Source organism: Bos indicus x Bos taurus, chromosome X (assembly GCF_003369695.1).
Source record: "Bos indicus x Bos taurus breed Angus x Brahman F1 hybrid chromosome X, Bos_hybrid_MaternalHap_v2.0, whole genome shotgun sequence".
Taxonomy (NCBI): Eukaryota; Metazoa; Chordata; class Mammalia; order Artiodactyla; family Bovidae; genus Bos; species Bos indicus x Bos taurus.
The window spans coordinates 64828371-64853023 of NC_040105.1; the positions used below are offsets into that span (position 1 = coordinate 64828371).

Here is a 24653-nt window from a genome sequence, read left to right on the forward strand (position 1 = left end):
GTCCCACGTTTTTCGACCCTATGGACCATAGCCCACCAGGCTCTTCTGTCCATGGGATTCTCTAGGCAAGAATTCTGGAGTGGGTTTGCCATGCCTTCCTCCAGGGGCTCTTCCCAACCCAAGGATTGAAGCCCAGTCTCTTGTGTCTCCTGCATTGGCAGGCGGGTTCTTTACCACTAGTGCCACCCGGGAAGCCCAATAGAGGCATTATTTATTCTCAAAAAGTTTGGTAATCATTGGTATTGATATGTCCAATATGGTAGCCACTAGCCTTGTGTGACTGCTTGAATTTTAGCTAATTAAAATGAAGTTGAATTAATAATTCAGTTTCTCACGCGCACTCCTCCAAGTTCTCAATGGTCACATATGGCCAGTAGGTACAGCCACATTGAACAGAGCAGAAATAGAACATTTCTGTCATTGCAGAAGGTTCTAGACAATGCAGATTTAGATCACTGTGTCCCCACATAAGGTGGCGCCAGTGGGAAGACCCTGAAACCCTGAGTGTGAGTTAGTGGGAATTAACTACAAAGACCTATCAGGTGAGCAGTTGTAGTCCTCGATTAGCCACAGGGCTAGCTAGGCATTATTGAAAAATTGGCATCCTTTGGAATACAGAAATCAGTCTGGATCTGGAGGCCTAAAATGTATCCATGGCAATGATGACACCTGTTGATTCTCTCTGTAAAGCACGGGAACAATAATGATCTTTGGACTGCTGGGTTCCCTGGTTACCATGGAAATAAGAGTGCTGGTTACAATTCTGTGTAATTACGCAGAGACTGAAGTATCGATCTCCCCTCCTCTCCTCCATCCCTTTCTTTAACCATAACCATTGTGATGACTGTTTCAGCTGGGCTTCATGAGTCCACCTGGCAGCAGGAGACGCAACTAGAAAATCTGATTAAGTAAGAAGTGTCAGAGTGTAAGTCTTAATGAGGAAATGTGAAAAAAGAAACATGGCGGGGCATTTTTTCAGTAGAAAAAAAGCGAGATCTACTACACTGAATACAATGACATTGTTACTCTAGCTGTTTGCACAGGCGCAGTGCAGGAATTCTCAGAGCACGCCTACGCGCACATTATCTCCCCTTCTCTTTCCCTCTCTTTTCACTTTCCTCTCTCTCTCCCTTTTTCCCCCTCTCCTCTGCCCCTCCCATCACTTGGTCTTTCGGTCTTTCCATTACTTAGTTGACGTCTCTCCTTCCGACCCTCCACTCCCTACCCGTTTATCCCCCTCCCCCCTTCCTTTTCCGCCTCTAGCGGACGCAACTTGCGCAAGCGCACTCGCTACAAAGCCTCGCTCTTTGTCCCCATCTGTCGTTCACACGAACTCCAGTCTTTCACATTTAGTAGCCAATAAGATCGAAGAAATGGTGGAAAACCGATTCCACCTCTGGAGAGAAATGTTGATTGGCATATCAGATAACCAATAGGGAACGCTACTTTGTACCCCTTGGGAGGCACCGATCTCCGCCGTCTCGTTTCCGGCGGTCGCGCGCTCTTTTCTCGGGACGGTAAAGGCCGTGTAGCGTCGCCGTTACTCTGAGCAGAAAACAGTCGGTGGAGGGTGAGTATGGGGTCGACTTAGTTCTTGTTGGAGAGAAGAGTAGGATTTCTAGCGACAATCGGTGAAGGAAGAGATGAGGGCGAGGCTGGGTTTGAAGGAAGGTGGGCCGTTCGTTCTGCGGCCCCTTGAGGCCTTGTCTCCGCGGCCACACGTTCTCCTCATCCCACCCGCGGGGGCCCATCGCTCTCCCTTGATCTCGCCTTCTGCTTTAACTTGGTTCCCGTTTCCCTTCCCTTGTCGTTTTTTGTGCAACACATCTTGGAAGCTGAACCTTGTCACTAAGTTCCCCAATCGTTGAGCCGCCCTGGGCCTGAGGGTGTGGGGTCTATTATCCGAGAGCCCTGAAGTCGCGGCTGCAGGAGGAGGCGCTTTGTCGGGCGCTCCTCCTCTCGACCTCGTGAGGCCGTTAGTTCCGGAGGAGAAAGGGGGCCCCCTCCCCTACCCCAGCGATGCTTCTTTGTCAAAACTCTGAGCTGGGAAGTTCATCTGCTAGTCCAGCCCTTGTTGTTTTCCTAGGCAGATTCCTGAAGACTTTTTTTTGTCCTGTTGCCTATCTACTCGACCTATTTATGACATCACTTTTTAAAAAATTAAAATTAATTTTATGGATTTCCTATCGGGTATTTTACCTTTGGAAAAACTATTGTCGTAAGCTGCCGCTTTGTGTTCTTAACAGAAGTCGAGGTTAAGGAGGACTGGGAGGCACTTTGTTATCTTCAAAGTTGAGGTAGGGGTAGGGTTGTCAGAGAAAATACAGGACACCCCGTTAGATTTGAATTTCACGTAAACAACAAATTTTTTAGTATACGTAGAATGGGACACTAAAGATCATTTATTTTTCAAAATCTGAAATTCAGATTTAACTGTAATGTGTTTTTATTTGATACATCTGGCCACTCTAATGGGGGGATCCTGGCTAGATTTATATTGTGTCTTTGTCCATGTTCCTTGTAACTAAATGAAAGGTCCTAAGAGATTCTTAGAAAAGGGCCTTACGTTGCCAGTGCCTCCTGCAGCTTTCAGGCTGGTCCACATCCAGGCAGCCATCTCCATCTGGTAGATTTTTACCAGATTTCCCCCACACACAGTTTTCACTTAAAAGTTGATCCTTTTCCTGAAAATTAAGGGGACATTTTTTTTAGGTTTCAGATATGTGGTGTAGTGTTTGGTCTTAAACAACATTTGTGCAGTTGTGTTGCAAATAGCCCCAGTTTTTCTAACAGCAATATGTATTTGCTCTCAAGAAGTCCATCAGGGTTAGTCTTTGGGGCAAGTAAGTAGACATAAATCCTTACTGTTGATCTTTATGATTTATTCCCTTTTCAGAGGCCCCAGTGCCTAGGGGCAGTGAATTTATTACCCAGATATCTGCACATATTTCCAAATTATATTGGTGGTCATCATCAGAAGTAGATTACAGGGACAAATGCTTACTGAATACTTGCTACTTTGTGGGCACTGTTTTAGGTGATTTATACAGTATTATTTTGTGTTCACTGTTGAATGCCTTCTTGGGAAATAAACTGAAGGGAAAGAGTATAAAGATTGGTATTATGGAGACATTTACTCGACACAAAGGTAGGCAGTTTGGTTGTAAAAATAATTTTTGCTAGAATCCAGAAGAGCAAGGGAAGAATGTAATTGATGAAATTTGTCTAACTGGAGCACCGCATATGTAGAAATAGGGGTGGTGATTGCCAGCAGGAACAAATAGCTGTTATGTCCATTATCTGGTTTGGTCAAAATAACCAGCACTGTGAGATAGATGTTACCCCCATCTTACTAGTGAGGAAACTAAGAGGTTAGGTGACATTTTAGTAAGTGTTTTGAATCCTAAAGTCTAAAATCAAGGTGAGTTCGATTACTCACAATGAGCATGAGCTTTAGAGTTCAACAGACCTGAGTTCTACTCCATGCTTCATCACATTTGTGTGACCTTGGATGTGCATCAGTTTTCTTATTCAGAAGATAGTTGTGAGTATTAAATGAGATAATATAGTCTTAGCACAGTGCCTGACATTCAGTGATCAGTAAATATCTGGTATTAACATCTTAACTACCACATTGCACTTTCTAAAATAAAAAATAACTTCCATTGAAGTAATTCTAAATAGTTTAAAACATCCCTATGATCAAAGAAATAATTTCTACTAAGAAATTGTAAAATGGCCTTTTTGAATGGAGTGGTGAGGTGTGGTTAGGATGTAAATATAGAATTTTTAATATTTCAGTTTTGAGTGGATCTCTGTAAGGATTTCTATTAACATATAACAGTGTGGGTTCCTGAATGGGATGCAAGGTATTGAGGCTGGGGCCACTGACTCTTAAAGGCTGGAGATTAAAAAAAGAGAAAGACTCTTTGGATTCTAGCCAGAGGTAAGAAGAAATAGTTGGAGAAATGGCTGTGAAAATAATTCAAGTTTCTGCTATAGGCTTTTGGGATCAGGGGAACAGGGATGTTTAATATGTAGGACTCATAGGGGAAAACATCTGATGCTAATGCCCACCTTACCTATCCCCAGCTCTATTTTTATGTTTTAATTTCTTGTATCTTATTTTTAAAAACATTTTCTCTTTTTTTAAGGTGTCAAATTTGCTCTGAAACTGCTGCACTTATTCACAGTATTTAAAGTTGTTAAACTATAAGCTATGTGGCAAGAGTCACAAAGGTGTTTAAGAATTTATCCTACGGAAATACTTATTGCAACATTATAATAGGAAAAAGCTGAAAACAGCCTAAATGTCTCATAGGGAGTAGTTTAGTAAATTAGTGTACATCCAATTGGACTTTATGTAACCATTAACAATTATAATTAAGTTGACAGGAGGAATGAGAAAAGGGTGAATATAAAATAGTGCATTTATGGTTGCAGTTTTGGAATGACAGTGTATCTTTTTAAAGGTTAAGAAGCAAAAATGGAAATTGTGGGAGGAATATCTGTTCATGGAGGTGCCCTAAGACTTAGCTGAGCGCATTGGTGTATAATAGTGACAAATTATAAATAACCTAAGTGTCCCAGGACTATAAGGGCTTGGTTGACAGCAAAATACAGAGTCCATTAACAATAAATGTAGAAGATATGTAAATAAGTGACTGAAATGGTATATCAAAATGTCAACAGTGACTTTCAGTGGTCAGTTTTTGGGTTTTTGTTTTATTGTTTCCTATGTTAAAGATGTAGTTTGTACTTTATTAATGAAGAACAAAAGACTGATGAAATGATATAAATGAGAATTCAAGTTTTGGCTTAAATGTCAGATTTCTAGTGAGGCTAAACTCACAACTCTATTTAAAATTGCAAATCTTCCCCTTCTACTCCCTATCCACTTTCCCCTCCATTCAACTTTTATTTTCTCCTAGCATTAAACCTCTTAAGTACTATGTAAATTAATTATTATGTATATTTTCTCTCACTGGAAGGTTATCACTGCTGAAGGCAAGACTGTTCATTGATTCATCCCAAGCAACTAGAATAGTGTCTAGCAAATAAGCATTTGGTGAATATTTGTTGAATTAATGTAAAAAATCAGTAAAAAAGAAAAAGTCATTTTTATCATTTTGTTACTGGAAAGTCAGTTACAGTGACTATTTCATGGATGTAGTTTTTAAGTCTTAAAATTATATTCTTAGAATAAATTATTAGAAGTAGAATTCCTGAGTTAAGAAATATGAACATCTTGATACCTCTTGTTACCTATTGTCTTATAAAACAACTTTATATAAACTTAACTGCATTGATATTTTCAGTTTTGGTAGGATATGATATAAAAAATGTATCAATGTTTAGAAAGTTTTATACACATAAGTGTCTTGTATATTCCTCATCCAGAATCAACAGTTACCAAGCCTTTGTCACATTTTTTTAATCTGAGGAATATAATTTATTTTAAGGGAATCATATGATGTTAATAATACAGTTTTCAGGGAAAAGATAATTTTCTGCATCTTTCAGTTAAATCTGACTGGAGGGTCTTATGTTTAGGGTAAAAGATTCAGAATTGATTTTTGTCCTTTAATTTACTGGAAAACTGCCTTTGGATAAGGGAGATGGTCCTCAGCTGATCTGTTAGGAAATTTCCATCTTAAAACCATCAACTTTTGTATTCAGCCTGGATTATACCAGGAATTTTCATTTTAATCTTATGAGTTTTTTGGCCATGCTGAGTGGCTTACAGGATCTCTTATTACCCAGTCAGGGATTGAAGCCCAGCCACAACAGTGGCTTGGAATCCTAACCACTAGGCAACCAGGGAACTCCCTTATGTTGATTTTAAATGACAAAATTTAATATTTTATGATTGTATATGTTTGTATTTGATGCTTCTATTACTTTGATAGTCATTTATCTTTCTATTGTGATTAATAATGATATTTAATAATAACAATATATGCTAGTACAGAACTAGTATTTTCACATATTTATTCATCTTCATAGTTACCTTGAGAGGTAGGTGTTTTTATTATCCCTTTTATAACAACTTAAGGAACTGGTTCAAAAGTAATTTACTAGTAAGTGTTAGGACCATGTTTCACATATAAGTATGTCTAAGTCTATACAGCCCATACTTTTCCACAGTATCAACTGTAGGCTAGGGCTGCAAGGTGCCAGAGAAAAACAAAGACTTACTAGTCCTGGAGATAACAAGAATCTATTTCAATAATTGTATTTTTAAAGTGATTTAATATTATGATAGGGCCATTTTTTAGGGAGTAGATTATTTTGGGAAAGTCACTTCAATGCATGTAGTTATTGAACTGGAAGGTTCCTCAAGTCATTCTATTGCAAGCTGTTCTTATTTAGTACTTGTCTAGTTTCTGTGTGCAATATAACTGCTAGTGCTGGTGGTTTTAGATACTTGAATTGTACTCCTTCACCATACCTGTTTGAAATAGTACCATAGGTGATTAATTGACATGTAAGTCACTAGGAAATTAGTGACTGAATATGTTCTAAGCACTGAATATGTCTGACATTCCAGTTTATTTTTAGGGTACAAAGATGCAGAGCAATAAAACTTTTAACTTGGAGAAACAAAACCACACTCCAAGGAAGCATCATCAACATCACCATCAGCAGCACCACCAGCAGCAACAGCAGCAGCCACCACCTCCACCAATGCCTGCAAATGGGCAGCAAGCCAGCAGCCAGAGTAAGTACATGCTAGGTAATGAAGTAGAAACCATTCCCAAGTCGGTTCTCTCTTGGGAATAGTTTCTTGATTTTTAGATTCGACTCTTGGGATTATAAAGGAATGGGCTTTTGTGGCACACCTTTGTTGTTCTTTTCCCTATTTATCTCAATATTTAGGATAGAAAAAGGCTGATTCTCTGAAATAAGGAGCAGATCTGTAGGATAGCAGTTGAATACAGGTTGCTTTGCTGCATTGGCACATCCTTTTGCTAAACAGATGGCTGCATGTTTTACCTGAGAGCTTGGTTCTTACTGTGGTAATCATCATATGACTAGTAGGTAGAGAAAATATAAAGAAGGTTTTTAAGACTTAATGGAGAAGAAATCTGATACTGAGTATTATACTTTTAGCCTGGGGCCTCTGCCTCCCTAGTTTTAATCAGAGTAAAAGATCTTTAAAGATACATTCCCATCCATTCAGCTAACTTTGAGCACCTCTTGTATGTGTCTAAAACTACAAACAACCGCATCTTCCTTATTTCCAAAAATTCCTACAAAGAATACTCTTTCCTAACTCATTTCTTTTCATTATATTACCCCAAGCCTGAAAGAATGGGAACTGTTAAGGTTATGAAGATTGATTTGGGATTGGGAAATGGGACAGTTTTGTTTTTGTTTTTTGGTTTTTTTCTTTGTAATTATGTTTTAAATGTAAAAATCCAGTCACTTCTGACGTAGAGCTCCTTGACTTGCTTGGTTTTCTCTTTGACAGTAACTCTTGTATTGTCTTTCTGTCTCTGAGTTAGTCTAGGTTGGCTCCTGGACCACAGTAGAGTTGTTAAGAAGTCTGTCCTCCCTCCCTCCACCCCCCAGATCTTTGCATACTGCTTTCACATTCTAAGTGCAATTTACTGATAAGTGGTTAGTGGATAGATTCCATTGGGAAATGGTGTTGACTTCTCTACAGCAATTACATTTCTTATCTAGCAGCAGTTGTTGTAAATCTCTCCCCAATCTTTTAAGTGACTATGTTTCTTCTCTCAGATGAAGGCTTGACTATTGACCTGAAGAATTTTAGGAAACCAGGAGAGAAGACCTTCACCCAGCGTAGCCGGCTCTTTGTGGGCAATCTTCCTCCTGACATCACTGAGGAGGAAATGAGGAAACTGTTTGAGAAATATGGGAAGGCAGGCGAAGTCTTCATTCATAAGGACAAGGGCTTTGGCTTTATCCGCTTGGTAAGCAGCTGTAGGCTTTTAGAGCATGTGCTCTAAAAGGTGGTGAAGCTGGGAAATGATGGATATGGAAAATTAGGCAGTAGAAATAATTCTTAGATGATGTTTGTAAAAGCTTATAGTTGGTAGAACAGGACAAAATGCATATTTTATTTTAATTTTTCCTGATAGGTTTTTGTTTCAAGGCAACATAGGTTTATTTGCCTAGGACTCTGGGGCTTATATGCCCTTTGGAACTTTTTTTAATTGGGAAATTTCAAGCATATAGAAGTGGAGAGAATAGTACAGTGAACCTGCACGTAACTTGTTACCCAGCTTCAATAACTTTCAAGTCATAGTTAATCTTGTTTTTTCTGTACCTTTCCCCTGTTTACTGTCCTCTACAAATACTTTTAGTAAGTTAAGATTTTTTCCTGAAAAAATGGGAAAAGACTTTTAGTAATGATCAAGATTTATATAATTTATTTCCAAAGCCCTTATGCATGTATTATCTCACTTAAGAGTCTTCAAAACTTTGAGGGGACAGTTTTTTATCTATTTTTTTTTTTTTTGTATCTACTTTGAAAGAAAAATTTTAATTGCTAAAATCCACATAATATAACGTTTATCATAATCATTTTTAAGTGTAGATGTCTGATTTGATTTAGGAAATGTGTTTAAGTATGTGGGGGAAACCTTTTTGGGTGTTATCTATCTCCATAAATGAGGAACATAATGTGCTAGTAAGATCACTGGATGTTACGGTTAGAACCAGTCTTCATTCCAGATCTACCACTAACTCAAAACTATATGGGCAGGTCTTTTTTTCTGGGGCTCAGATTCCTCTTTAAGAATGTGGAGGGGAGGGTCCCATCAAGGTCTGTGGTTCTAAAGAGGCCTCTTGGAGGGTATAATGATTCTGATTACTCTGGTACATAGCTAGCTGAAACTAAAATAATTCTGACTTCTGTATTGTAAGGGTAGGTTTTATGCTGGTCATTGTTGTCCAGATTTAACACTTAAGAGAATAGCTTGTGATACTGATGACCATGTAAGTCATGTTAACTCTAGAATTTCCAATTGATTTATTACAAGGCCATCAGAGCAATTAGGTTAACCAAAGAATTATCTGAAACACATGAATCCGTTCTTCCAGTTCCATCCTTTTTTTTTTTTTTGTATGCTTGTTGCCAAGGGTTTTGGGTTTTGTTTTGTTTTTTTTTCTTTTCTTTTTTTTTTTTTTGAGACATTGAGGTATTGAGCTATGGTACTTTAGACTCTTGATGGCTGTGTAGGTGGTCATTGTTCAGCTATTGAGTTATTCTGACTTTGCTCTGCTTCCTAGGAAACACGAACCCTAGCGGAGATTGCCAAAGTAGAACTGGACAACATGCCACTCCGTGGAAAGCAGCTGCGTGTGCGCTTTGCCTGCCATAGTGCATCCCTTACAGTCAGAAACCTTCCTCAGTATGTGTCCAATGAACTGCTGGAGGAGGCCTTTTCTGTGTTCGGCCAGGTGGAGAGGGCTGTAGTCATTGTGGATGATCGAGGCAGGCCCTCAGGAAAAGGCATTGTTGAATTCTCAGGGAAGCCAGCTGCTCGGAAAGCTCTGGACAGATGCAGTGAAGGCTCCTTCCTGCTAACCACGTGAGTGAGGGGTCATTTTCAGAAACATACCTTAAATGCTACTTCCTTCTGTGGTCTCGGGAGTTAGCCTCTAAGAAGCATGTTCTTGTGTTCATTTAGAAGACTAGATACAATCCAGCTCTCTGGTAGGGTTTTCAGTATAATCTTAAATTAATGGAAATGGTATGAGGATTAAAAGATAGACATTTTCAGTAAGTTGTCATTTAGTCAGTGTTAAATCTCCCCTTACTTTGAAGTTTTAGAACTCGTAAATTGTTTTGCGCATGCAACATTTCTCTTAGTATTTATTCTAAGTCATTATCTTGAGTTCTGAGTTTGCTTGCTCAGTTGTATCTGACATTTTTGTGAACTCATAGACTGTAGCTCACCAGGCTTCTCTATCCGTGTAATTTCCCAGGCAAGAATACTGGAGTGGGTTGCTGTTTCCTTTCCAGGGGATCTTCCCAACCCAGGGCTCAAGGCTGTGGCACCTGCAGCATCTCCTGCATGGCAGGCAAATGATGGCTGCAATGGGGCAGCCCCGCACTTAAGTACTTTACCTACTTAAAGGCTGTGTTCAGAGATCTGAACCCTGACCCCATCCTGTCAACCCCAGATTCCACAGAGTTCTGTTTAAAGGACTTGGTTACTTGGGACTAGGTGTAAAAGCACCTTCAGAAGTATGTTTAATTGTTTAGTGCTAAAAAAAAAAAAATTGTTTAGTGCTGACACTTAATTAGTTCATTGTGCCACTGACTCATGTGGAGAGGGAAGCCTAATGAAGGTTATAATTTGACTAACACTGAGTGTTTTTCTTTCTCCCAGATTTCCTCGACCTGTGACTGTGGAGCCCATGGACCAGTTAGATGATGAGGAGGGACTCCCAGAGAAGCTGGTTATAAAGAATCAGCAATTTCACAAGTATGTGATCCTGTCAGATTCCCTGTTAGTTGTTTGCCTATTTATTCTTAAGGAGGCTTGTAATGGGTTGTGTAAAAGAGGCAAGTCTTTGCTGTATGTGTTCAGTGGCAGCCATTGTCTTGGCCCTTGGGAGGAATGTAGTGTTTAGTTGGGAGAATCTTGGACAGAGTTTTAGTAACCCAGAAACCTTGTCAATAGAGAGCGAGAGCAGCCACCCAGATTTGCACAGCCTGGCTCCTTTGAGTATGAGTATGCCATGCGCTGGAAGGCACTTATTGAGATGGAAAAGCAGCAGCAGGACCAAGTGGACCGAAACATCAAGGAAGCTCGTGAGAAGCTGGAGATGGAGATGGAGGCTGCTCGCCATGAGCACCAGGTCATGCTAATGAGGCAGGGTGAGTATCTACCTAAGGCTTAAAACTAGAAGAAGGACAAAATAACTTTTTTTCAGGAGTTTCTTTGTATCAATCAGTAGAGAAAGGCGTAAACTTCAGCTTTTATTCTCTGAAATATTTTGTTGATCTTGGTAGGCAAATGAGCTTGGAGATGTGGCAGAGGATACTGGATTCTGTGGAGAAGGAAATAATAGGTTTGACTTCATTTTTGGAATCTGGATACCTCGGATGGCCACTCAGGGATTAAATATCCCCTTTGCTTTCTGGATCTTTATTTGTGGAAAATTAATGGGCCTATATGAGGAGGGTGAAGAATATTCTGAATTGGTCTGTTGTTTTTCTAGATTTGATGAGGCGTCAAGAAGAACTTCGGAGGATGGAAGAGCTGCACAATCAAGAAGTGCAAAAACGAAAGCAGCTGGAGCTCAGGTAACTTTTTTTTCCTCCAACCCTTTTTCTCCACCAGCTCTACAAGGTAATGTCTCACTCCTGCTTCTTACCACCATGCTACCTCATGCATTTGTAAATATGTTGGCAAATATTTCCTGGCTGCTTCTCAAGTTCTCCCTTTAGGTAGATGTTTTGACTGCCCATGGTTCTGTGAATTCTTGGGACTGCACTAAAGAGGAAAGCAGCTGAGTGACTGGTCTCATGAGGCTGGCTCCTTTGGGAAAGAACTTTTTCCCCTAAAGGACACATCTGGGTTGTTTTAGGGCTGGGCCCACTTAACAGTTGCCTGGAGAACTAAGGTAGTTTCAGTGGGCTCTTGGATCTCCTTGGCTGAGTCCCCTATTAAGATAGATAATCTGTTCAAGTTCTGGAATGCCTGTGCTTAAATATCTTGGTGACTCTGTAGGCAGGAGGAGGAGCGCAGGCGCCGTGAGGAAGAGATGCGGCGGCAACAAGAAGAAATGATGCGACGACAGCAGGAAGGATTCAAGGGAACCTTCCCTGATGCGGTATATCTCTCATGTGCCCATGATACGACAAACTCACCACTAGGATTAGAAAACACAATAGGCTATGACCAATTTTTCCATTCTGTGACACTTCTTTTAGAAAGAAGCAGTCATAGGAAGGAAAGGTAAGGTTTGAAGAGGAGCTCTTTTTACCTCACAGGCAATTTAGGATGAAAAGCTGGGGCTAGTATATGCTGTTTAATCTCAGTGACTGCAGGATCAGATAGATTCAGTCCTGTGGCAGCCTTGCCTGGTCTTCTGATGTCCTCAGCAGTTGTTGTACAGGTTGGAGCCCTGAAAGAAATCATGTGTCTTTCCTTTCATCTCTCAATTTGTTCCTAATAGGAAACTCTGACTTGTGTCCTAGTAGCTCTAAACTGAATTCATTGTACAACTACAGTGAGTTAGTTCAAGGAGCTGTTGCAGATGTTCTTTAGTGTGTGGTCCTTAGTGGATTGTGGTAGAATGAATGCAGTGCTGTCTTGGACTGTCTTGAGTGTTTTTTTGTTTTTCAGAGAGAGCAAGAGATACGGATGGGTCAGATGGCTATGGGAGGTAAGGACTTAGGAGATTAATGGTACAGATTTCTTTTTTTGTCTCATCTCTGGTGGACTATGTAGCTTCTCCTACCTAGTCCAAATTTAAGGGGCTTGACATTTCTGGAAGCAAATTTTGGTGGGAGGGTAACATGTCTTAGCCCAGAAGTCTTGACTTGTTTCCTTTGGCATAGATAAAGAATGTCAATGTCTGTCTCCTCTATTGATCACTACTCTGCTTTAGGTGCTATGGGCATAAACAACAGAGGTGCCATGCCCCCTGCTCCTGTGCCAGCTGGTACCCCAGCTCCTCCAGGACCAGCCACTATGATGCCAGATGGAACCTTGGGATTGGTAAACTGCAGAGCTTTATAGTAGCTAAATGGTGATAGGAGGAAGGACTTTGCCTTCATGGTCCTTGGGCCTGCTGCAATTTTGCTACAGATTAAATAGTTTTTAGGATCACTGTTATCTATAAAATGTTAACCTCAAGCTCTTTGAGTCTTGTGCAAACCCAATCTTAAATTATATTTTATCCTCTGACTGGCTAGTCTTGATTGACATTTTTTTGCTACCCTGGGTAAATAGGTTCCTTTTTGGAGGGAAGGCAACAAAGGTTAGGCATTATCATATGAAATACATGTGAGTCCAAAAGGTTTATGGCTCATGCAATCCTGAGGTGGTTTAGTTGTAGTGTCAAAATGTTTACTTTGAATAGGGTTAAATTTGCTGAAGAGTGATGGCCTGCCCTTGTCCATATACCTAGTTCAGGAAAAAGGACTTGGCTAACATTTATCTAGCCCAGGAATTTAGTATATAATGTTACTTAGCCTGTAGGAATCAGGATAAAAAGTTAAAGATGGTTGGGTGGAACTGTCAGCAACTTCCTTTTTAGGGTTATCCACTATAGTTCTAAACAGGCTTAGTCTCCCCTACCATCAGGAACCTTGAATGTGGTGTGGAAATGGCCTCCAGGGGAGGAACTATGGATGGGTGGGAAGCTAGGGCACAGGTTCTATTATAACGTCATTCTCTTTTCTCTTTAAGACCCCACCAACAACTGAACGCTTTGGCCAAGCTGCTACAATGGAAGGAATTGGGGCAATTGGTGGAACCCCTCCTGCATTCAACCGTGCAGCTCCTGGAGCTGAATTTGCTCCAAACAAACGTCGCCGATACTAATAAAATTGCAGTGTCTAGTTTCCCAAAACCCTTAAAAGAAGGACCCTTTTTGGACTTAGCCGAATTCTACTCTGGAAAAGTGTTAGGGATTCCTCCCAATAGTTTAGGTCTTCCCTGCCTGTAGTACTCTAGGGAGTATGTTGGAGGCAGAGGGTAAGGGAGGGGTGATATTTAACAAATCAGTTCTATGTGGTATATCCTTTCACTAATCAATTCTGTGTGGTGCATTCCTAAAATCTCATGTGATTGTTGAGAGCCTGTGAGGGCCAGGGAGCCATGGCAAAATGGATCCAGTTAGAGCCCCCATTAATCTTAATCATTCCACTCTTTGTCCACCCTGTTCTATTTGCTTTCTTGTTCTTACACCCCCCCGCCACCCCAGTCGGTAAAGAATCTGCCTGCAGTGCTGGAGACCTGGGTTCGATTCCTGGGTTGGGAAGATGCCCTGGAGAAGGAAATGGCAACCCACTCCAGTATTCTTGCCTGGAGAATCCCATAGACAGAGGAGCCTGGCAGGCTACAGTCCATGGGGTCGCAAGAGTCAGACACGACTTAGTGCACTGTCTCACCCCAGAGATCCTGCCACATATACCACAAAAACCAAACATCCCCCAATGACCTTGGCCCCACTGTTCCAATCACTCCCAGGTGGGAATTCAGGCACATGTCCACAGAGGTCACAGACAACATACATACGGTTCTGTTATGTCCCATATATTACCCTTTCATGTCCCAAGGAAGACATTTTCTCTTAGAGATTTTCATTTAGTGTATCTTTAAAAAAATCTTGTGTTAAACTTGCCTCCATCTTTTTCTTGGGTAAGGACAACCCAGAAATGGCCCTTTTGTGTCTGTGATGTTGCCATTCACAGCTTTCTTGATAGGCCTAGTACAATCTTGAGAACAGGGTTGCTGTATGCTGAATGTCAGACGGTAGCTCTTAGCTTTGCCTATCTTAGGTAGTTACGCTGTGCATTTTTTATTGGTGTACCATGTTTGATTTGTCCCTAATACCTTTGAAGTTTTTCTGAGAAATGAATAATGCAACATGAACTTATTAAAATACATTTTAAGCCTTTTAATTTTCTGTGCTGTTTTTGAAGGGGGAGGAAGGGAAGTTCTGTCTCAGATGAGTGCAAGGCTATAAGAATAATCCTTTATGACCTTTTGCTTAAAATATTAATCTAGGCAAACATGGGAAAGTTAGATGTATACTATGGTCAAAGTGGTTGAAGATCTGGTGCTATTGGTGGTACACAGAAGTAATGAGGATGGGAGGAAAGCTACTGCTTTGAAAGAGGAAGAAAATAGCTGGAGGAATTGGGGTACCTTCACCAAACTGGGAGGGGGCTTAAAATTGGTTATTTCTTTCTGACCAGGCTTGAAATTGGCATGGTAAATCTAAAACAAGTCTCAGCAATGGTTAGCTGACCTCACCCAGGTTCCAAGCCCTGCTCTGCCTGATACTTTTTTCTTAAGCCTCAGAGCTAAAATGTTCCTGAGTTCTTTTCTATTGGCTGGGAAGACCAATTGAAGTTCCCTTGCCCATGTTAGGAGGTATACGCCTCCTGAACTAAAGATAGAAACAGCTGGCCCTTCCAGGCAGCTAAAAGCCTCCAGACTAAGAGGTGTTCCCCACTCGGCAGCCAGACTCCTTGAAATACCCTTTCAGTAATTCTACCAACGCCTCCATGTCTCTACTCTGCCATAACAAAGGCTGTGGGCAGCATTTTGACCCCCAAACCAACCTTCCTGGTGAGTAATCCTGACCTTGCCAGGAGCTCTGTGGGTGCTAAGGGAGTTGTCAGCTGTAGGCAGTCTGTTAAAGGAACAGAAATTTAGTGTGTACCTGCCTTAGTTCAATTGGTCTGGGTGTTCTTCAGTCTTTACTGATATTCTTTTTTTTTTTTTAATACCATATGGAAAGATGCTAAGCATATAAACCTGGAAAAGTAAGAATTCCTTTCCTTCCTGATCTTGTTACTGGTATCCACAGATTCCTGTTACCATCACCCTGGGGTCCCAATCTTCCATGATGCACTTAAGGTGAGGAATAGGCAAGGGGGGAATAGCAAGAGCATTTTGCAAAAGAAATACAGCCAGGAATCTAAGCTGAGCTGGGTCTTTTGTTATCAGGGTTGGTCCTGCTGCCGGAAGCGAACTGTAGATTTCTCTGAGTTTCTAAACATCAAGGTAAATTCTTTACTTTCGGGTATTCTGCCCCCAGTAGAAGGATTCCATCCCTAATCTTCTTTCCCTATCTATACTAGGGCTGTACTGTGGGACCACACTGTGCCGAGAAGCTCCCTGAGGTCCCTCAACCTGAGGGCCCTGGTACAAGCAGTTCACTTCAGGAGCAAAGACCTCCGAATGTGATTCCAAAGTCAGCAGAGACTTTGCGTCGGGAGAGGCCCAAGTAAAGAGGAGGTCCCTGGGTTTTTCGTACATTCATGAAAATTCCTAGGAGTGATTAATGGGTCATTGAGGTTTGGGAGCTAGAGATCAGAGATATGAGGAGACCCAAGTGTCAGGGCTTGGTGTATGTTTTTGTGCCTTAGGGGAAATTTGTCCAGAAATAATGTCCTTGGCTCTTAAGATGGTATGGGGTAATGGGGTAGGTATTTTGAATCACCAGAGTAGATAACCTCTCACAAATACATACATAGTTATAATACAAGGGTGATTGTTGAATGAATTGGGTTTTCTTTTTGGAAAAGAGTTTTAAAATATGTTTTATATATTAAGAATGTAGTAGTATTGGCAGCCAGGAGGCTGCCGAGAAGAATAAGTCAATTTTGTGGCAATAATATGAGCAACAGAAGAAAGTCTACAGTTAATTAGATGAATAAAAGGGAATGATTGCAGTTGTATAGAAAAATATGGATTTAGAGCAACTGAGTAGTTTGGCAAGAGAAGCCCTGGGGAATTCCCCAGGGTTCAAGGATTTGGCATATCCACAGAGAAGAAAATTGGCAATGGGATTACTATCCATCTTCTCTAACTCTGCCCTACTTTCACCAGACTTCTTCAATTCCAATACCATTGGTGGGAAGGTTGGCACTGCTGGTCACAGTTAGTGGGTCAGGACTAAATCACCCCACGTATACCCCCTAGGTCAGAGTTGCTTCCAAAGTTGCTTCCGCTAAATATATCCCAAGCCCTGGAAATGGCACTGGAACAGAAGGAATTAGACCAAGAACCTGGAGCAGGTAAGTGGGTCCTTAGTAGGACAGGTTTCACAGGCTGGAATTTAGTGAAAGTGGCAGTTGGGTGGAAGAAATGAATAGGGTTCCTGACTCTTGTTTTCTTTGCCCAGGAGTTGACAGTAGCTTGATCCGGATTGGGGCCAGCTGCCAGAACCCAGGATGTGATGCTGTGAGTGAGAGTTTGTGGAGGACTCAAGCGTGTGTTTGAGAGACGTGATGCCTGAGGGATGGCTGGGTATAGATGTGAGGCTGCATACATTTTTATTCATTCTGATCTGATTCTTATCCTGATTCTCCTTTATCTGTCTTAGGTATACCAAGGCCTAGAGAGTGATGCTACTCCATGTACCTACCACCCTGGAGCACCTCAATTCCATGAGGGGTGATGGAGGGGACTGGGTGGGCTGTGAGACAGGTTTTTCCCAATGTTGACCTTAAGATGGAGTGCTTGTGGGGAGGGGAAAGGAGATTAAGTGAATTCTATTCCTACCTCAGGGTGAAATCTTGGAGCTGTTGTGGCATCCAGACCCTGGATTTTGGGGCATTCCTGGCACAGCCAGGATGCAGAGTTGGTAGACATGATTGGGGGAAGCAGGTAAGTCCTGACTTTACTGAACTCTTGATTAGAACCCAGTTCCCAAATAATTTCTCCTCCTTGTACCTCATGGCCAAGCTCTGTATCTTCTCCCTTTTGCATGGACCAAATAAGATTTCTGCTCCCAGTGGTTTTGCAATATGAGGTCGTGTTAATCTTTCTGACACTCTCTGTTTCTTCTCCACATACACCATGAGAATGCCCCTTGGGATAAGAGTCCTTTCTTACCATCCACATTTCACATCTTCTTTTTAGGTGCCAGCATCTTGCCGTCATGATTGGCATCAGACAGATTCCTTAGTAGTGGTGACTATATATGGCCAGATTCCACTTCCTGCATTCAACTGGGTGAAGGCCAGTCAAACTGAGGTGAGGAATGTCTGATGCTGGATGGGAGGCCAGTGAATTGGGTGATATTATCATCTTACCTGCTGAGTCGTCATACACAGTTAATACGTAGGCGCCATAGTCCTCTGGTAGAGCTGTAAGGTCAGGGTTATTTGACTGGCCTGTGGATGTAGGGAATACACCACTGGCCTGCTTCTGTGTCATAATAATGTGTTCTGACCTTCTGAGATTGTTCCTACCCCTGTAATTCTTTTCTCTCAGCTTCATGTCCACATTGTCTTTGATGGTAACCGTGTGTTCCAAGCACAGATGAAGCTCTGGGGGGTAAGTGAAGAGAAAGGGGCACAAGAAGGGGAGGCAGATGGGGTAAAAAGAAGGGCCGGACTGGAATGAATAGAGGGTGTCTTGAGGGACGAAGTTGTAGTGGGAAAGTGGAGGTTTTCTCTTCATTTGCTTTGATATTCTCTCTCTCTCCCCCTCTTCTCCCTATTTTCTCCCCTTCCCCCCAACTCCCCTTTCTTTCCTCTTTCTCTCTCTCCCTTACTTATTCCTTCCCTATATTTTTCCCCATCTTGCATTTTTTATTTTTCTCCCTGTCATTCATCACCACCCTGCCCTGACCCCAATCCCTTTGGTTTCCTCATTTTCTCTTCTGTGTTCGTCTATCTTTCCCTCCTCCTCAGGTCATAGACGTGGAGCAGAGCTCTGTCTCCTTGATGCCATCTCGGGTTGAAATTTCCCTGGTCAAGGCTGACCCAGGATCCTGGGCCCAGCTGGAGCACCCCGATGCACTGGCTGAGAAGGCTAAGGCTAAGGTTGGGTTAGAGATGGATGAGGAAGAGTCTGAGGATTCAGATGATGACTTGAGCTGGACAGAGGAGGAGGAAGAGGAGGAAGCAATGGGGGAATAGTGATACCAGACAGTCAAGTCTAGATAGGATCTCAGTGACTCCCTTAGAATTTCAGAGACCAGGATATGGTTGGCCATGGAGTGTCACTGAGCAACAGGAGGCAGGAGGGGAGAACAAAAGTGTCCAAACCATGCTGTTTTTTCCCTTAAATAAATCTTGTATTCTGCAGTTTCACATAGTGTCGTTCTCTCACCTCACTATCTAAGATTGCATTCGTTCCCTCCAGCTTCTGTGTGTGTGTGTAGCACACATGTGTGAATACAAGCACATGCAATCAATTCTTCACAACCACCAAGTATTTACTGAGTACTTACTACGTGCCCAGTTACATGTTAGGTGGTTTAGAGGTATCTGAGAAGCAGTAGACTTATTCATTCCTCTTAGGAAAATTGTAGTGTGGTTGACAAGTCAAGGCTAATATACATGAGATAATAAAAAACATTATCAAGTAGTTTGAGTGCTAAATTGTGCAGTACAATTTTAAAAGCTATAGGAGTTGAGAGAATGGAGTGATTAATGTGGACTGTAGTAGAAAGGGAAAACACCATGGAACAAGTACATTTTTTACAGCTTTAATTAAATATAGTACACATCCTATACAATTTACCCAAGTGTAAGTGTAAAATTCAGGGTGTTTTTTTTTTTTTTTTTTTAGTATACTTAGAGTTGTGCAGCCACAATCAATTTTATTTTTATTTTTTGGCCACACAACAGCATGTGGGATCTTACTTAGTTCCCCAGCCAGAGATCGAACCCATGCCCCTGCAGTAGAGTGCAGAGTGTTGTTAACCATTGGACCACCAGGGAAGTCCCAACTACAATCAATTTTAAAAGTTTTTGCCATTCCCAAAATAAACCCTATACCCATTAGCAGTCACTCCCAATTTCCCCCCAAACTGATACAACCACTGATCTACTTTCTGCCTCTATGGATTTACCTATTCTGGATATTTCATACAATATGTGGGTTTTTGTGGCAGACTTCTTTCACTTAGGATGTTTTCAAGGTTCATCCATGTTCATCCAACATGATGCTCATCCGACATCAGTACTTTGTTCCTTTTAATGACCAAATGATATTTCACTGTGTGGATATAACACTTGTTTATCTTTTCATCACTTGAGGTATATTTGGGTTATTTCTACTTTTTGGCTATTATGAGTAATGCTCCTGTAATAATGCTCCCGTGAGCATTCAAGTTTTTATGTGGACCTATGTTTTCATTTCTCTTAGATATATACCAAGTATAATTGGAGTGTAATTTCTGGGTAAAATGATAACTTTTAACCTTTTGAGGAATTGCCAGACTGTTTTCCAAAGAGGCTGTACCATTTTACATTCCCATCAGCTGTGTATGAGGGTTCCAGTTCTCTACATCCTAGATATCATTTGTTACTTGTCTTTTATTTAAATTACAGCCATCCTAGTGGGTGTGAAGTGGAATCTCATTGTGGTTTTAATTTGCTTTTTCCTGATGGCTAATGATGCTGAGCATCTTTACATGTGCTTGTTGACCATTTTTGTATCTTATTTGGAGAAATGTCTAAACCAAACCTTTGCCCGTTTGTTAATAGGGTTGTTTGTCTTTTTAGTGAGGTTTTTAAAAAATATGTTCTAGAGATAAATCTCTTGTCAGAAACATTTATAAATATTTTCTCCATTCCTTGTGTTGTCTTTCTACTTCCTTGGTGTCTTTTGATACACAAAAGTTGTAAATTCTTAGGAATTCTAATTTATCTATCTTTCCTTTGGTTGCTTATGTTTTTGATGTCATATCCTAGAAACCATTGCCTAATATATGAAAATTCATTCCTATGTTTTCTAAGAGTTTTATAGTTTCAGCTCTTTCTTTTTGATCTTTGATCCATCTTTTTAAAAATACTTATTTATTTGGCTGCACTTGGGATCTTCATTGTGTTATGTGGGATCTTCCATTGTAGTGCACAGACTCTGGTTATGGCGCGTGGGCTCCAGAGCACAGAGACTTCAGTAGTTGTGGCACATGTACTTAGTTGTTCCACGCCACGTAGGATCTTAGTTCCCCCACTAGGGATCAAACCTGCGTCCCCCGCATTGCCAGGTGAATTCTTAAAATTTTTCATATGTGGTATGAGGTAGGGGTCCAACTTTATATTTTTGCCTATAGCTATCCAGTTGTCCCAACATTGTTTGTGGGAAAGACTATTCTGTCCCCACTGCATTGTCCTGGCACCCTAGTTGAAAATCAATCAACCATAAATGTGAGGGTTAAGAAATATATTTTGAGTGGAGATTTGGAGAATAAGAAATTTGGATAGCTATGGAAGAGTAGGGAGAGCCAGGCTTGGGTAAGAAGGTGTTCTATTTTACTTTTTATATTTTATTATAAATTCCAAAGGGCTTCCCTGGTGGTTCAGAGGGTAAAGCAATACATTGTCATTGTAAGACAATGCAAAAATGTGTAGAGTAAGAAGTAAGAACTCCTCTTTGGATTCTCTCCAAACTTAGTCCTTTTGCTGTTTGTAACCACTGCTAACATATCAGAGGATTTTTTTTTTTTTTTTTGGCCACTTGGCATGCAGGATCTTAGTTCCTTGACCAGGGATCCAACCTGTGCCCCCTTGAGTGAAACCATGGTGCCCTAACCACTGGACCACCAGGTAATTCCCTCAGAAGGTTTAAATGAGGGAACAAAAGAGTCAAGTGAAGTGTGGCTAGATTGGGAAGAACCTAAAATTCTAGATCAAGGATTTTGAATATGATTTTAAAAGAGAGTTAAAAAGGCATTATAAGCATTTTCTTTTTAAAAAATTTTGTTCAAAATAAATAAATAAATAAAAAATTTTGTTCTATTTATTTGGTTACACTGGGTCCTTGTTGCTGCATGCAGGATTTCTCTAGTTGCAGCAAGCGGGGGCTACTCTTTGTTGCAGTGCACCAGCTTCTTGGTGTGGTGGCTTCTCTTGTTGCAGAGCACAGGCCCTAGGTGCACATGGGCTCAGCTGTGGTGCACAGTCTTAGTTGCCCTGTAGCATGGGACCAGGGATCAAACCTGTGTTCCCTGCATTGGCAGGTAGATTTTTATCCACTGTACCACCAGGGAAGTTCAGCCTTTTCTTTTTAAATGTAGTTTTGGTTTGTTTGTTTTTTTTTTTTTTTTTGCAGGGGGTGCACCTCACAGCTTGTGGGATCTTAGTTCCCTGACCAGGGATTGAACCCAGAACCATGGCAGTGAAAGCACTAACCACTGGACCATCAGGGAATTCCCTTAAATGTAGATCTTAATTAGAGGAGTGATATCTCTTTTTTGGAGTCTCTCTTGAATCAGATTTACTCCCTCAACAGCATGGCCAAGAATCTGGGATTTCAGATTCTTAGAAACATCAAACTAGGAAGCTTACCAAACCTCAGGTGATCTCAAGTATTTTTCATAGCACCCTTTTATCTCAGTTCAGATTCAAGGAACATAAGGTTTCATTAGTAGCTAGGCGTAAATGGGGATGGGAGAATGGACATGGTCAGCAAAGGTGAGGGATTGCAGCATAGCGTGGCTGAGAATTTGGAAACTGAGGCAAGATTAGGGGATGTTAGAGAATGCATCAGGAAAGTTTCCTCTACCTTTCCTCTACCTTGCAGGAAAGTTTAAACAGAAATAAAGGGGATTCCTAGACCTTCAGGATATTCAATAATTCTGGCTTAGCTCTCTGCTCTCATTCAAGTGCAAATAAAGTTTTCCCCTTGAACTGAACCCTCCAGATCCTTTCTAACTAGGTGGCATGCGGGATGTTAGTTATCCAACCAGGGGTCAAACCTGTGCCCCTCGCTGTGGAAGCTTGGAGTCTTAACCACTCAACCACCAGGGAAGTCTAGAAGTTTACTAGACTAAAAAAAAAAAAGTTCTTTTAAAATAATTTTATTTATTTTTGTCTGCACTGGGTCTTTGTTGCTGTTCATGGGCTTTCTCTAGTTGTGGCAAGTGGAGGCTACTCTTCATTGCGGTATGCGGGCTTCTCATTGAGGTGGCTTCTTTTGTTGTTGTACAGGCTCTAGGCACATGGACTTCAGTAGTTGCAGCACGTGGTCTCAGTAGCTGTGGCTCATAGAACTCAGGCTCAGTGTTTGTGGTGCACAGGCTTAGTTGCTCTAAGGCATGTGGAATCTTCTGGAGCAGAGATCGAACCCTGCATTGGCAGGCAAATTCTTATCCACTTGCGCCACCAGGGAAATCCCACAAGTTTGTTGTTGTTCAGTTGCTGTCATGTCCGACTCTTTGTGACCCTATGGACTGTAGCACGCCAGGCTTCCCTGTTCTTCACTATTTCCCAGAGTTTGCTCAAACTCATGTCCATTGAGTCTGTGATGCTATCTTATCTTATCTTATCTCCCGGCAATCTTGATTCCACCTTGTGATTCATCCAGCCCGGCATTTTGAATACTCTGCATGTAAGTTAAATAGAGTGACAGTATACAGCCTTGTCATATTCCTTTCTCAGTTTTGAACCCGTCAGTTGTTCCATGTCCAGTTCTAACTGTTGCTTCTTGTATAAGTTTCTCAGGAGACAGGTTAAGTGGTCTAGTATTCCCATCTAAGGATTTTCCATGGTTTGTTGTGATCCACACAGTCAAAGGCTTTGGCATAGTCAATGAAGCAGAAGTAGATGTTTTTCTGGAATTCTCTTGCTTTCTCTGTGATCCAGCAAATGCTGGCAATTTGATCTCTGGTTCCTCTGCCTTTTCTAAATCCAGCTTGAATATCTGGAAGTTCTTGGTTCATGTACTGCTAAAGCCTAGCTTGAAGGATTTTGAGCATCACCTTCCTAGCATGCAAAATGAGCTCAAAAGTTTACTATTTTTTTAAAGTAGGAACACTTTATTATTTTGGTTGCACTGGGTCTTTGTTTCGGTGAATGGACTTTCTCTAGGTTGCAGCAAGCAGGAACTACTCTTTATTGCAGTGCTTGGGCTTCTCATTGTGGTGGCTTCTCTTGTTGTGAAGCGCAGGCTCTAGCAGGTGTAGGCTTCAGTAGTTGTGGCGCGTGGGCTCAGAAGTTGTGGTGCACAGGCTTAGTTGCTCTGCAGCATGTGGAATCTTCCTGGAGCAGGGATCAAACCCATGTCCCCTGTATCAGCATATGGATTCTTATCCACTGAGCCACCAGGCAAGTCCAAAAGTTTACTTTTAATGTCATTTTTCTGTGGGTGAAACATCAAAAGGGGCTTTAAAGGATGTACTTTTTTAAATTTAGAGATGTAAAATATATATAGAAGAGTGTATAAAGTACACTAATCTTAAATGTACAACTTTTTTCTATCTTATCAAAATCAGGGGACCAGCAACTACTCAGAATTCCTGGAGAGGATGGAGGTGAGGAATCAAAAATTTCAAGTAACCCTTGTATATAAACTTGATATATAAAGCTTAAAATTTGCAGCATTAATAAAGTAGTATACTAGATCCTTTTACATAGCCCCAAACCCAAAATATGAGTTTCAAGCAGGTGTATAACATTATTAACCACCACTACAACAATAACCATAGCTACCATTTCTGATACAAACTAACCTGCCAACCATTATACTAAGTGCTTTACATGTATTATCTTATTTAATCATCTACTTCCCACCATCACATCTACATAGTTATTCATAATAGCACAAATACTCTCCCTGCCTCCTTTTATAGTTCTCATTTCTTTCCACTGTGCATTGTATCGTATTCCCTCACACCTCTCTGGAAACCTCACACCATTAATTATCCTCTCTCTCCCCTGTTTGTTCAGCCTTTCTCTCTCTGGATATTTTCGTTGACATTTAAACATGTGCAAGTCTCCTCAGTCTTACAAAAACAATTTCCCTTGACTTCATATTCCTCTCCAGCTACTATTAATTCCTTTCTCTCCTTTGTAACCAAACTTCTTAAAATAACTACTCTTTTTCCATTTCCTTCTTCCTAGTCCATTCACAACACACTTCAATATGTCTTCTAACTGCCTCAATCTGGGGTGATAAGATTACCATTGACTGGGCCACCAAGTCACTAAATCCAATGGATACTTTAGTCCCTATCTTACTTGAACT

The 24653-nt window shown here is 41.1% G+C and overlaps 2 protein-coding genes across 10 annotated transcripts in view; both read left to right on the top strand.

Moving 5' to 3' along the window:
* NONO (non-POU domain containing octamer binding) overlaps positions 1 to 14617 on the top strand; it is a 26551-nt gene extending 11934 nt beyond the window's left edge. Inside the window, exons 1-11 of one of the 3 annotated variants that reach the window (XM_027534738.1) lie at positions 1312 to 1570; positions 6562 to 6721; positions 7747 to 7940; positions 9262 to 9563; positions 10368 to 10463; positions 10662 to 10858; positions 11203 to 11287; positions 11715 to 11817; positions 12333 to 12372; positions 12598 to 12707; positions 13401 to 14617. In XM_027534738.1, the coding sequence (XP_027390539.1) occupies positions 6571 to 6721; positions 7747 to 7940; positions 9262 to 9563; positions 10368 to 10463; positions 10662 to 10858; positions 11203 to 11287; positions 11715 to 11817; positions 12333 to 12372; positions 12598 to 12707; positions 13401 to 13535 (1413 nt within the window). In that variant the 5' untranslated portion in view covers positions 1312 to 1570; positions 6562 to 6570 and the 3' untranslated portion in view covers positions 13536 to 14617. Of the gene's footprint in view, positions 1 to 1311; positions 1571 to 6550; positions 6722 to 7746; positions 7941 to 9261; positions 9564 to 10367; positions 10464 to 10661; positions 10859 to 11202; positions 11288 to 11714; positions 11818 to 12332; positions 12373 to 12597; positions 12708 to 13400 lie in introns of those variants that run through there. The other 2 variants (XM_027534739.1, XM_027534740.1) reach the window with 2 other exon arrangements.
* A 296-nt stretch (positions 14618 to 14913) lies between these two features.
* The window catches only part of ITGB1BP2 (integrin subunit beta 1 binding protein 2), a 37683-nt gene continuing 27943 nt past the window's right edge, over positions 14914 to 24653 (top strand). For 3 of the 7 annotated variants that reach the window (XR_003509758.1, XM_027534742.1, XM_027534744.1), the window contains exons 1-11: positions 14914 to 15290; positions 15532 to 15581; positions 15672 to 15728; positions 15806 to 15951; positions 16650 to 16744; positions 16852 to 16910; positions 17053 to 17123; positions 17237 to 17336; positions 17592 to 17705; positions 17946 to 18008; positions 23902 to 23940. Coding sequence is in view for 4 of the 7 variants with exons in the window: in XM_027534742.1 (XP_027390543.1) it covers positions 15227 to 15290; positions 15532 to 15581; positions 15672 to 15728; positions 15806 to 15951; positions 16650 to 16744; positions 16852 to 16910; positions 17053 to 17123; positions 17237 to 17336; positions 17592 to 17705; positions 17946 to 18008; positions 23902 to 23940 (858 nt within the window). In the remaining 3 variants the exon portion in view is untranslated. Of the gene's footprint in view, positions 15291 to 15531; positions 15582 to 15671; positions 15729 to 15805; positions 15963 to 16649; positions 16745 to 16851; positions 16911 to 17052; positions 17124 to 17236; positions 17337 to 17591; positions 17706 to 17945; positions 18009 to 18367; positions 18770 to 23901; positions 23941 to 24653 lie in introns of those variants that run through there. The other 4 variants (XM_027534741.1, XR_003509759.1, XR_003509760.1 and 1 more) reach the window with 4 other exon arrangements.